At 41.7% G+C, this 13,961-nt stretch overlaps 1 protein-coding gene across 2 annotated transcripts; it reads right to left on the reverse strand.

The window, feature by feature from the left end:
- Positions 1-4,378: 4,378 nt before the first annotated feature.
- Positions 4,379-13,705, reverse strand: APELA (apelin receptor early endogenous ligand). Of its 2 annotated transcripts, XR_008445172.1 has the most exons (4): positions 13,459-13,705; positions 11,609-11,698; positions 9,179-9,235; positions 4,379-5,342 (listed from the first exon to the last, which is right to left on the reverse strand). XR_008445172.1 is itself a non-coding variant. In XM_054030529.1 (3 exons), the coding sequence occupies exons 1-2, from the start codon at positions 13,532-13,534 to the stop codon at positions 11,610-11,612; spliced, it is 165 nt and encodes a 54-aa protein (XP_053886504.1). In that variant the 5' UTR covers positions 13,535-13,698; the 3' UTR covers positions 4,379-5,342; position 11,609. The 2 variants fall into 2 exon arrangements, 1 of the variants encoding a protein (XP_053886504.1); XM_054030529.1 differs by lacking the exon at positions 9,179-9,235 and having other exon boundaries at positions 13,459-13,698.
- Between the last annotated feature and the right edge of the window lie 256 nt (positions 13,706-13,961).

Below are 13,961 nucleotides of genomic sequence, written 5' to 3' on the forward strand. Positions count from 1 at the left end.
AGGGAGTTGGTGTGGGGTGCAGGAGGGGTGAGGGGTGTGGCAGGGGGCTCAGGGCAGGGAGTTGAGGTGTGGGGTGCAGCAGGGGGTTGGGGTGCATGAGGGGTGTGTGGGATGTGGCAGGGGGCTCCGGCCCAGCGCTGCTTACCTAGAGCGGCTCCGGGGTGGCAGCGCTGCGCACCGTGGCCAGGGCAGGCTCCCTGGCCCCGCTCTGCTCCAGGAAGCAGCCGGAGTCCCGGGGGCGGAAGAAAACGGCACCATGTGCTGCTCTTGCTGCTCCTCCAGGTACCTCCCCCAAAGCTCCCACTGGCTGTGGTTCCCCATTCCCGGCCAATGGGAGCTGCGGGGGGCAGTGCCTGGAAGTGAGAGCATAGAGCCCTCTACTCTCCCCTCCGCCCTGCCTGGGGCTGCAGGGCCATAGTTCCGGCCGCTTCAGGGAGCTGCGCAGGGCTCGCAGCGCCACGGGGTAGGCAAAGGGCACGTGGGGAGCTTGGCGGGCCGCATGAAAGAACCCTGCAGGCCGCGTGTTTGAGACCCCTGGGGTATAGGGTCACACCATGCACAGGTTTATTCTTTGGGATGGTGTGACTTTAAGGCTGACTGATTTCCAACCCAGGAAATCCTGGGTTGGTCTCCAAACTTTTTTTTTTGTTTTTGATTCACCAATGGAGATTGTTTTTGTTAACTATTATCTTGCCTCTGTCTAGCACCCTAGTGTTTTTTTTACATGTTGCAATCTGTGTGTAGAATTTGGGTTTCCAAATATTCACTAATGACCAGATTTTTAAAAGTTAAAAGCATCTAGATGCTTTTGAAAATCCCTCTAGTTGCCTAAATACCTTTAAAGATTTGGCTCTGACACTCTTGTATAAAATCCTTCTCAAAAGCAATTTTATACGGTAATTTTTATTAAATATAGATCTAAAACCCCAAGATAAATTGGCAACTATAAGAATTAAAAAATCGTGAGTTATATACCTGAAAGTCATGAAATTAAAAAAATAAATAAGTTTTTGATTTCTTTTAATTTGCCTTTTTGTTTCTGAGCCTTCAGGGTACATCAACTTCATACTTCTGTTACCTCTCCCAAAGAATTCGTATACTTAGAACAGTTGTATATTCCTACAATAGTTAATATCATTTTGGGTATCCAGTAACATGATTTCCCCACCGCCCCCCTTTGTCAGTTGAGCAGAGGAACTAGTTTTAAGTGCAGTATACTACCCCGATGAGCCACATGGTAGAATAATGGTTGTAAAAGTATTCTTTTGTCTGGTGTCCTTCAGTGAAAGGGGAAATTCCACCTTTCCCCATCCACCAGCACAAACCCGGATGATTTTCTGAATGTATAAAACAAGATGTTTGGTCATCTTTAGTTTGGCCACCAAATCCTCTTTCCCCTTGCTAAAAATACAAATATGAAAACAAATGAGGGACTAAAAAGAAAACAATCTAAAATACGGTAGTGGAGAAATACTAATTATACTGAATCACTGCTTTATAAACCCCACAGCTCCTGGCTTTGACGCTGAATCAGCTGGTCCATTTCTTTTTGTTTCTCGTGCATTTTACATTTAGATAGAACTCTTCATTCCAGAATGCTCTGCTCATTTAAACTATACACTGGTCATTTCATCTGCTATTGAAGTGCAGTCAGTTTTGGGACCAGACATGCCAGCAGTTCAACAGTGCACAATTGAAAACACAGGAAGTATTTGGTTAGGCAGAAAGTCATTAGAGTTTATTCATAACAGCCAGGTGAACACCTGTGCTCTTGTGAAACATGCACTAGGATAATTAATGACTGCAGTGATCATGCTCTGGGTTTAATATTTTAGCCAAAACAGAAAAACCTCCAACAAAAGTATGGGGGCATAGTTTCTATGCTTAGACATGGGCAAGAGTGGCATCTAATGAAGTACAAATACTGCTTCCTTTTGCACTCTACTTGTTACTCAGAAATCTCCTATTTAGCCCAACTCTACTTGGCATGATCCTGCCAGCACTTACACACAAGTAACTTTATGCACATGAGTAGCTACAGAACTCATTGGCACTAGTTTTGTGTATACAGCTACTCACATATTTGCAGGTCTGAGGCCTTAGATTGTGTGATCTGTAGGATCACAACCAGAATAGTCTTGAGCATAAACATTAAGAATTAATCATTAACACTGAAGTGGTGGCTATGAAGTAAATTACATAGTATGTATTTTGGTTTGCAGTTAATAAAAGCTTTGTGTCTTTCAGGATTTTTTACTGTTTTTTAAAATGTCTTTATTTCTCCTGAAAAAATAGTGCTATAAAAACCATGCTAAAAGTACATACAAAATCTAGTTGAACCAAAATGCACATATTCTATTAATATTATTGTTTATTATTTTATTATAGTTTATTTGAGGTACTGCTCAGATGTGTTAAGCACTTTCGAAACATTCAACAAGGGATATTCACTGCCCAAAGGAGCTCTCATGTATGCATGCTAGGTAAAGCAAAACAAATTTCCCCCTCAGTAGACATTGGTGTACAGTTATGTCTTTGTGAATAGTGCATACATTTTTCTACCTAAACTGTTGTTCATGTATCTTGAATGATCTCTTGCAATAAATGATCTTTTTTTACCAAATCTCTACTATTTCAAGACTATGTAATCTGCTCAGGACTAACCCAATTTAATGAACAGTAATCAAGGAATAAAGCCATTCAGCTGACAAGTCTATCAACAGCCTAACTCTGAGAGTTAGGCAAAAAAGCATCATCATTACTGGATTTAGCTAAGCACTTAGGCATTGCTCCTGAATAAAAAGGTATGTTACAATGTTTTTTGTATCAGAATTGTGCTATGGTTGACAAAAAATATATTGATTGCTGTTACTAGAAAGAAATAAGATAAATATTAGTAGCAGATCACTATACAAAGTACTGGTCTGTAGCAGTTTATGTTTCACTTGTGCTATGGAGTTAAAATATGAGTTTCGCTTACTAAACCTAGCATTTTTGGGTCAAATTCTGCTGTAGGTTACACTGGGATAAATGTACTGCGACCGAGAGCAGAGTGAGTGTGTGTGTAAGAAAAGCATTACCAGACTTATTCTTCTATAATTTCCTTTGTCTATACTGGAAAGGGAAGAGGTGAATTGTTTATCATTTGTGAACATACCGCTTTGCTGTTTCTCACCACAGTCTATTTCCTGCTGACCTGGTTTTATATTATTTTGTATTTCACTCTAAATAGCTAATGTAATTTAAAGAGTTGATGAAAGGGAGTAGGATATAAAATTTGTTAAATAAATAGTCCAACATAATCTCAGATTCTTTCTCTATTAGGGGATATTTATTTAGGTTTCAAAAACCCACATTTTGACTGTGTCAGCTTGAGAACTAAATACCACTTAGTTAAGGTTTTTTAAAATTCAAGTTAGGTTAGTTCCTTATGTAATTGAGTTCTGATTTTTCAGCAGCTTTCATTTGCATGTGTGCAGCCCTGCAGGTGTATACACACACAATGGCGAAAATCCTGTTAACACCCAGGCAGATGAATAATTTGATTCAGTTCAGTCGGATTACCCATAGGGGTTTGTTGTGGCAGGATTGGGACCCAAATGTCTCCTGTTTTTGTAGGTGATACCAGATTCTCACATACAAAAGCCCATTTGTCTAAGTGGGCTTGCATCTATATATTCTACACTCCAAATGAAAGTGCACCTTAAACAAAAACAAAACAAACAAAACCAAACCACACACACAAAAACCTGTACGTAAGTCAAGTGTGATTTGAGGCTCAATTGAATATCGGGCCTGTTAGTCCCAGTTCTGCTGTCACTAATGTTGATGGCAAAATTCCTGTTGACTTCAATGGCTACTACCACTTTTTTCCATTTTAGACTCAAGCACCATATTGTTATTTACTTGTTGTATTCATCCTTTCCAGGAATGAGTTAATGCTGATTTTGACTTTTGCTCTCAATTTGGAAATAGGACCACTTCTTTTACTGCTGGAGTTGCTGCTTGCCCTAAAACAGGGCAATGACATTTCATTTTATTTGCAGGAAATTTTCAGTTTTCAAGGTCCAGTGACATTTCATTTTATTTGCAGGAAAACTTCAGTTTTCAAGGTCTAGTGTAGTTTATAGGACAGTTAAAGACTCACATTTATTTCAGACTTAGAGATGTGGAATCATGTCTGCATCCCAATGCAAATCACATTGTTTTATCATATCAAGTGACATGACACAATATAATGCTTTAACTATACTGTCCTATAGGTTAAATGCAAGAATCTCATAATAAGTTGTTTCTATGTATCAAAATTACTAGAATTATTTTAATACTTTCAGAATGCAAAGAAAAATTGGGGAAAAAATCTGCTGAAAATGTAACATCAAGTGAATAACTGAATTTTATTTAACTGTATGTCAGAAATTGAGTAGGAAAAGTTTTACATTGATCCCTTATGAAATTTACAAAAGAAATTAGGTACATTCTTAATTTTTCTTTGGGTGCAGGACCCTTTACACATAAGGAATATAAAATTAAAAACAAAAATTGTACAAAGTTTATTTAAAATGAGACATTAATTGAAGAGCATTTTTTTTTATTTTTACAAAATATACAGCCACATAGGTATTTTATAAACACAAATAACCGTCAAAGATCATGACCTATGTTTTTGTGGTATGCAACATGATTTATAACAGAGCTAAGACATTCAGGATTCTTTTCTAAAGTCTAGATTGAAGATTTTTGCTTCCTAAGAGAGGTTAGCACTTACAACTTTCTGATAGATGCATTATGCTTTTCTTAAGAATATAGTAAAGTTAATTGCATAATTATGGCTACATATAAACATCCAATACTACCATAAACATTAAAACCCATATATTTGTCCATAAAATGTAACTATTAAATATTTATTTTTCACCATTCTTTTCATGTTCTTTACTAGGTATTATATCTAAATAGAAATACACAGACATATGTGAATGGTAAATAATAACTATTAAAATAATAGCTCTTTCAGTGGTATAATGTTGGTCTAATTTTTGAAAAATTTCAAAGCTACAATGCTTTGCTGTTACCCACATGGCTATTTGTTGGTATGTAGAAAAGAATGACTTATCTTTTTATGGCACTCTTGATTTTCCCAAGTTCCTGAAAGGGGTCCTTTGAGATTCCATTGTTTTTCCCAACTTAGAGAAATCTGAAACTCCTGTGAAGTTGTTCCAGAAGCAGTCTGATAAGGTTCTGAATGTGGTGATGGCTTTTACATGGACACCTGCACTGATTAGAATGCTGCAGCTATCACATTGCATTTTCTTGACTGGTTTCCTCTTTCATTCTTCTTTCTGTTAGAAAGTATGGTTTGGGAAGGCAAAAATCACACTTGATTTAAAATCATTGCACTATCAATTCCATTAATCTTTAAAGAGGTTCATGGATGTTCAGTAGCTCCCTACATTTTGACACAGAGAAAGTGTATTGACTTTACAAGGCCACCATAGTTTTTGTTTCTGTTTATAATCGTTACCAGAATTTCATCTCATTATTTTGATTGCATGAATTAGGCACCTCACCTCTGCTGATGTGTGATTGCAAGGCGCTGTGAAGTGTGTGGATTTTAAAAAAATCAAATGCATTCTTGACCTCTGGCCCAGGAAGGAATAGCTTTCTTTTTATTTAAGTTTCTCTTTCACTATGGTGCCACATTCCAAATATTGTTTTCCTTTTAATTAGAGGACCTGATTACTACAGAAAATCAAGGTTAATCAAACAATGATTTTCTCTGGTGGTTTGTTTATTTGTACTGGTTGAACAGGGTGTTTGTAGTGGAAGCCAATATCCTTAAATGCAATGGTCATAGTTTGCTTATTCTGCTTCATTTGAATCAGGTAAACAGTAGATATTCACCCAGTGGGCCTCATTTTGTTTAAATCTGTTAAATAAGTAAATCATTCAACAGCCATTGCTGTTTGTATAGGCTTGGAGGAGCCTGTGAGTCTCATAATTTTGTTTCAAGTGGTCTGCTAGGAAGGGCTAATAGATCCCAACTACTGAATTCCCAGATACATTACAACTGTCTCCTGTGACAGCTCAGATTCCAGAAAACAAATGGTAAGCTTTGCAATAACAGCTCATTAGATAGAAGGAAATATGGTCTGTGCTTAAGGCACTGGAGTGGGACTTGGAAGATCTGGGTTGAGTTCTGCCCCAGATTTTTGTACCACAATGGACAACTCACTTACGGCCAGATCTACAGAGAGATTCAGGTACCTAACTTCCACTTTTAGGCACCACTGTGAGCCACAAAATCCCCAGTTAGCTGCCACCTAACTCTGTAGGGATCTAAACTCACACAGGCCTAATTTTTGCTGTAAAAAAGTCTCCTAGGTGCCTAAGTTTCTGCCTCTGGGCATGCACGCTGCTGCCTCAGGCATCCTGGTGCCTGTCTATCTCCCATCTAAGCCCCAGTGCAATTCTCAAATTAGGGAAGATAGGTGCCCATCCTTCTAGCTCGCCTGCAGGGCCTGATCTGGTGGTTTACTTAGAGCACACCAAAGGGCTGGACTGTACTGGAAACTTACATTGGCAAAGCTACGTGTCTCAGGGGTATAAAAAAATCCACACCCCTGAGAAATGTAGCTATGCTGTCCTAACTCCCAGTATAGACTGTGCTAGGTCAACAGAAGAATTCTTTAGTCAACCTCAATTCTGCCTCTCGGGGAGGTGGATCAACTATAGCAATGGGAGAACTCCTTCTGTCACAGTAGTGAGTGTCTACATTGAAGTGCTCCAACGGCGCAGCTGCAGCATTTTAAGTGTAGGTGATAGCTACGGCCCTACCAAATTCACGGCCATGAAAAACGTGTCACAAACCGTGAAATCTGGTCTTTTGTGTGCTTTTACCCTATGCTATACAGAGTTCACAGGGGAGACCAGCATTTCTCAAATTGGGGGTCCTGACCCAAAAGGGAGTTGGGGGGTTACAAAGTTATTTTAGGGGGTGACGGTATTACTACCCTTACTTCTGCACTGCCTTCAGAGCAGGGTGGCTGGAGAGTGGCAGCTTTTGGCCAGGGCCGGCTCCAGGCACCAGCCCACCAAGCTTGTGCTTGGGGCGGCACCTGGAGGGGGCAGCGTGGTGCGGCGCTCCGGCTCTGGCCGCCGGGGAGAGCGGAGCCCCAGCTGGGGCTCGCCACCTTCCCCCTGGCGCTCTGGTTGCCGGGGAGAGCGGAGCCCTGGCTGGGCACTCTACCCTCCCCCCGGGGCTCCGGCCGCCCTCCTCCCCACCCCCCCGCGCCCTCCTCTGCCGCGCTGGGGGGGGCGGCCGGAGGCTTTTTTGCCTGGGGCAGCAAAAAAGCCAGAGCCGGCCCTGCTTTTGGCTGCGTGCCCAGCTCTGAAGGCAAAGCCGTCGCCAGCAGCAGCGCAGCCACCCTTACTCCTGCGCTGCAGCCTTCAGAGCTGGGTGGCTGGAGAGTGGCAGCTGCTGACTGAGGGCCCAGTTCTGCAGGCAGCAGAGCAGAAGTAAGGGTGGTAATACCATACAATGCCATCCTTACCTCTGTGCTGCTGCTGGCGACGGCTCTGCCTTCAGAGCTGGGCTCCCGGCCAGCAGCCGTCACTCGCCAGCTGCCCAGCTCTGAAGGCAGCGCTGCTGCCAGCAGCCAAACAGAAGTAAGGATAGCAGTACCACAACCCCCCTACAATAACCTTGTGACCCCCTCACAACTCCTTTTTGGGTCAGGAGTCCCATAATTACAACACTGTGAAATTTCAGATTTAAATAGCTGAAAACATGAAATTTGTGATTTTTCAAATTCTTTGACTGTGAAATTGACCAAAGTGGACCATGAATTTGGAAGGGTCCTAATGATAGCCTAACTCTGTGCAAAAGGGTGGGGGGAGGAGGCAACAGCAGTCACTTCCCTTAAAACTGTTAGTCCAGGGGTTAGGGCACTCTCCTGGGCTGTGGGAGACCATGGTTCAATTCCCCCTTCTGCCTGATGAGGAAAAGGGATTTGAACAAAGATCTCTCAGGAGAGTGCCCTCACCACTAAACTATGGGATATTCTGATGTGGGTCTCTCTTGCTAAAGCCTGTCCATTGAAATTAAATATTAACTGGGCCAGAGAGAGAGAGAGAGAGAGTGTGTGTGTGTGTGTGTGTGAAGGTGAAGCATTCTGCAGGCCAGTGGTTACAGTATTCATCTCCTCATCAGGCATAGGTGAGAATTGAAAGTGGGGTCTTCCGTATCCTGGTTGAGTCACTGGCTTGTGTAGAAGCAGGCAGGTGCCTAAGTTGGGTGTTGCATGAACTGGCTGTTTCAAGGCCTAACTTGTCTGATTCCAGGAAGGAGGTTTCCAGCCGTGGATCACTAGCTAGATTCCTCCCTGCAGCTGGACTTAGGTGCTGAACATTGTCAGGGGTAGGGCTTAGGATACACCTCTCTTGTCAGCACCTCCCATTGGCTAGCTTAGGCGACCCCTGCCCAGCATGCTGGCTTTTATGGATCCCATTCTAAAACAACTCTCTGTCTCCCCCTTCCTTGTATAGGGAGCCTAGGTGCCTCACTGCAACTTGTATATCCCAGTGATTTTCAAGACACTTAAAGTTAGGTTTTGCAACACACCACATTGTATCACTTAAGTCTCTCTGTGGATCCAGGCCCCAATTCTCTATCTGTGAAATGGGAATAATAATACTTGCTTTGTCTCTCTTGTCTGTTTAGACCAGGGAGGGCTAACCTGTGGCTCTGGAGCCATACGTGGCTCTTCAGATGTTAATATGTGGCTCCTTTTATAGGCACAGACTCTGGTGCTGGAGCTACAGGCACCAACTTTCCAATGTGCCAGGGGGTGCTCACTGCTCAATCCCTGGCTCTGCCACAGGCCCTGCCCCGACTCCACCCCTTCCCGCCCTCTCCCTGAGCCTGCAATGCCCTCCCTCTCCCTCCCCCAGACAGGTGATTGGCAGGTGGGGGGGGCGGGAGGGAGAGGTGCTGATCGGCAGCTTTGCCAGTGGTCTGAAGGCGCTGGGAGCAGGGGAGTTAATGGGCGAGGGGCTGCTGACGTATTACTGTGGCTCTTTAGCAATGTACATTGGTAAATTCTGGCTCCTTCTCAGACTCAGGTTGGCCACCCCTGGTTTAGACTGTAAACTCTTTGGGGTTGGAACTGTCTCTTACTATAGGTATGTCCAGCTACAATGTGGTCCTGATTGTGGTTGGGGTCTCTAGATGCCACTGTAAATAAATAAAGATGCTAAATTACAATTGTGGTAAATACACAAAAATAAATTTCCAGTTTAAAACTGGAAAGGAAATGGAACTCAAAGGTAAAGCCCACTTAAGATATAAGGCCTGATTTTTTGCAAAAGCACTGAGTATCCACAGCTCCAGCTGAAATCAGTAAGAGCTGCAGATGCTAAATCCTTCCTCCCCCCAAAATCAAGCCCTGTAGATTTCTAAACAGCTTGACAGAACAGGATTATAACAATCTTTAGCTAAACGCCTATAAAATTGGGTATGAATTAATGAGTACATTTTTTTTGCTATGTCACTGACTTTTTGTTACTAGAAATTAGCTCCCTGAACTAAAGCAGATAACTTTGAAAATAGCTTTTAGTCTGGCAAATTGATATACTGAATGGGAAAGAAGGGAAGAAAAAACCAGAGTAAGTGCATATTTATCATCCAGACAGTGCAATCTGAAGCCAAATGTATGATATACTATTTCGGGGGCACATTAGAAAAAAAGGAGATAGTCTGTTCACAGACTCTCTCTAGTCTATAAATGCAGGATTGGGGGAAAGGGGTGTTGAGTCCACTGTCTTAATCAGAATTGAAACAAGTCATTCAGGAGTGACTCAACAAGCCCCCTGCTCCTAAACTAAAATTCCACTATCCCTCTCTACATTCAGCTCACTTAGCTCCTGTCTGCCCACTGAGTGAGCTGATCTGATTGCTTAGCCGGTTATGTTTATGCTGCTACTGATGAGGGAACTTGTCTCGACTATCTCCTTTGAAATGAGCAGGCAGGTTGGCCTTGGTGCTCAATACTGAAGCACCAGTTAAGCAGATCTCTCTTTAAACACTTTAATATGAGCATGTTTTTAAACCTGCACCCTGAAAATATTCTAGTTACTGCCTCAGTGCAGTGTTGGAATAAATCTGGGGTTATGCTGAAGAGACCTCTTAATCATTCCTTAGGCTTGCAGTTTTCCAGCTTCCTGTGCTTTTCCTATGTATGTCATATACACATACCATTGTGTTTATAGACCAGTGTAGCCAGTTGCTACTTGGTTGTGGTAGCAGCAGGGAAACAAGGATGCCCTTAGATAGGTAGTTTTGGGTGTGGTGTGTGTTTGCTTTATGCAAAATAGAAATTATATTCATGGCATTGTCAGAAGCTCTGCTTTGGTCTTTGTTTTATACAGTCAAATGCTTGCTTAGATAATTGAAACCTCTTGGCTCCTCCTAGTATAGATTTTGTCATTATTTATTAATTATGCTGACATGCCTGGGCCTAGCACATTATCTTGACTATAACAAAGAGTTTAAAAGATGCAAAACTATTGACTGCATGTTTTATTCATTCTTAAATTTATGAATGTTTTATTCATTCTTAAATTGCATGCTTCCCTGAAAGGGAGTCTTGGTATCCTTTTGATGCCTACCCTACTATATTTACATATGCTACCTGTATGCTTCTGGAGTCACAGGAATGCATTTGAATATGCACGTATTTGAATGCATATTCTGTAATCTGCTATAGAGCATTAATGTTTTCCCCTTGCATAGCCTTTCATCCAAGGATCTCAAAGCCCGTTGCTGACATTAATTAAGCTTCGCAATCCTCTTTGAAGTCCGTAAGTAGTATCTCCGTGTTAGTGATGGGGGAACATAGGGCAAAGAGTAAGAGAGAACAAGTGACTTGTCCCACCTCACACAGCAAATCAGTTACAGCTATAACCGAGTTCTCTTGGTGCCTAGTCTAAAGTTCTCATCCCTGGCCAGCGCTTCCTTTTTAAACATTTGGGGTTAGCTTTTCATATAAAGAGAAATGTCCTCAGAACTACAATAGTACAGTGGGAAGTGTTTCTAGTCCAGCAACGTTTCAGATATAACAGATTCAAGAATTTTCAGCCTGTGTAAGGAGAGGAGGGAGTTTGAATTTGCCTAGGGGAGAAGTATAAAGGAATGCTAATGTGGGACAGCACGTTATCCAAAGGAGCTAATTTCTTGTGCAGAATCTGCCATACTGAAAACACTGTAATCAAGTGCAATAATCCTAGCGCATCTGGGATCCTGCTCTGGAGTTTAAATAAAGCATACTTTTCTCCCCTACTGCTTTTGTTAAAGCCCTGTTTTTAGAACAAAGAAATCGCAAGGACTCGAGACCAAATGCAATCATGTCTGTGGTTTGGTTAGTAAAATGCAGCGCAAACTGTTTTGAAATGTAAGCAGAATTTGGAAATGTGCTTATTCTGGAGAGCATGTTCAGCAGTGTTTCCAAAGAAATGTACAGGGAAGCTTTGATAATTACATCCTCCTTGGCGCCTGGTTTTATTACCGAATTCTCCTAACTTTGGCAAAGTAAGGTTGGATTTCAGATACCTCAGGGGAAGGGTACTCTGGAGTGGAGAGGCATACATCGCCTGTGGGAGCAGTTGTGTCTGTGCAGCTTTCTGCGCAGGGCCAGGTTAGCTGAAAGGCAGAAGCGGGAATTGAAACCACACGGTTTGAATCGAAAACTTCAACAATCAGACAATTATTATTACACCTGTGTATACTGAGAACACAGCATGCAAAAGAACCTGATATCCAGGCATCACCGCGGGCATTGATGTCCTACACCAACCTGTTTGTTTTTGCATTTTTCCCCCTTCTGAATTTCTAAGAATTTCCGGCAAGTGCTATTGGACATTAAGCAGCAAAGCAACGGAAAGAAACACAAACGTCTTTTCACTGAACCATACAGCTTCTTCCATATTCGCCCTAGTTGTCCTCACAGCCTTCCGCTCCCCCTCCCCCCACCTTTTTGGGTTAAAAAACATCCCTTAAAATTATAGATTTCTTCCCATTTAAGAAATAGCGTCCGTCCCCCACCCCCATGTGCCATAAGCTTGTTGACCGAGCATATTCAAAAATTGCAGTCACCATTCCTGGAGCAGAAGGTATATCACCCCCAAACATTTTGAACAGTTGCGTAAAATAAATGCATTTCCGAATCGGGGCCATAGTGCTCTCTACCTTACAGGATGAATCCCTTCCTTATATACTTTGTATATCGAGCCCCTTTTCTATGTGTTCTAATTTCAAGTTAGGGCGCAATCTGGCTCTACAGCGGGCGTAGTAGTCATGAAGTTTGCGTTGATTTCTGCATCGACGAAGACAGACATAGGGTCACATTTGAGATGTTCTCTTCTCTCCCTTCCCCCCCATTGATAAAACTCCCTTAAGCAAAAAGAAGAGTCAGAAATGCAACCAGCAGTGCGGCGCGTTGATACCTTCTCTGCTCCTGCTGACAACTTTTTTTTGCCTTAATCAGGAAATAGAGTGAAATTAGTTTATTTTGGTGTAGTTGCTACAATTGCCTAACTTAAAGACTATAATTCTACTGCTTGGAATTTTGCTTCCATATTTTGTTCGTTCAAAAACCTCGGTAAGTTTTCTTTCATAGGTGTGTGTGTGGAAGTTTTGAATGGCTGGTTGTTTCAGATCCGTCTAACAATAATTGTACAGTAAACAAGCTGCTTTTTTTTAACTACCGCTTTTTATGATAAATCTGATCAAAGCACTGCTTTAAAGCCGTCATAGGAAACACTAACATTGCAATCAACATAGATAGCAGATTTGAATGATAGGTTACCGTCAATGCTAAGTAGTAAACAAAATTACATCGCAGCAAGTGTAGAACTCGTTCCCTCCCCCCATCCAATATTCGTAAAGATGCTACTTGCAACCTTTTAAACATATGTATTGCTCCTTAAGTGTCCGAATTCATCTCTATCACCGCCGTGATTATAGCTGTTGACGTCTTAACAGCTTCATTTGGTTTCATCGTGATTTTTATCAGGGCGTAAACTCAGCCTAGTCAAGTCAATCATCAAAGCTAAGTGCTGTGGATCCTACATACCAAGGTACGTTTGATGTAGCTGATATAACATTGTCTGATCGTGTTTTCTCATGAGCAGGCATGGAAATGCAACATCTTTAGATCTGGTTTAAATTAATTTCTTTAGACCTTTTAGTAGTTATCCTGTATACATGTATATCTTTATTACTATTAATATGTCTATAGATCCAGGGCTTTAAAAATTCTGCAAAACAAATAGCAATGGAAGTACAATAACTAAGAATCCATAAGTGTTTGGAACAAAGTCATAGCAATAAACTTAAACTGTATAGTCGGTACTCATATAAAATATACATATTAACATGTAATGTGAAGACACAATTCTTACCTGGCCTCTGTCCATTTATAAGGAGTAGACTCATCAAGAGAAAAAATAAGATATAAAGGAGCTGTTGGAATCTCATTTTGCAGTCACACAAAATAGGTGAAATATTTATAATATTTGCAGCAAATCAAAAAATCCTTGAAATGCCTCTGCAGTATCTGTGTCTCTGCTCACATTCTAATGACAAGCTCCAGAGTGCACTGCCAGATGCATTTTCCAGCAAGGTTAATGATCACATAAGACAAGGTTATTGGGTGGTTCTGCACTATGGTCAGTGCCTCCCTCTTTTCTCTCTCTCTTTCCCTTCTCTTTTTTGTCACTCCCCCTTATTTTCCATAAGCAAACAATGAAGGAATGTAAACAGTAGCTTCTGTCAATGTATATGAGGCAGGGAGCCCTGTGAACAATGGAGCAACTTCATGTTAAATTCAACGCAGTCAGGGAGAAATATGTAAAACAAGGCACGATGTTCCCTCCCTCCATTTGCAACTGTTTAAACTCTGCAT

Source organism: Malaclemys terrapin, chromosome 5 (assembly GCF_027887155.1).
Source record: "Malaclemys terrapin pileata isolate rMalTer1 chromosome 5, rMalTer1.hap1, whole genome shotgun sequence".
NCBI lineage: Eukaryota > Metazoa > Chordata > Testudines > Emydidae > Malaclemys > Malaclemys terrapin.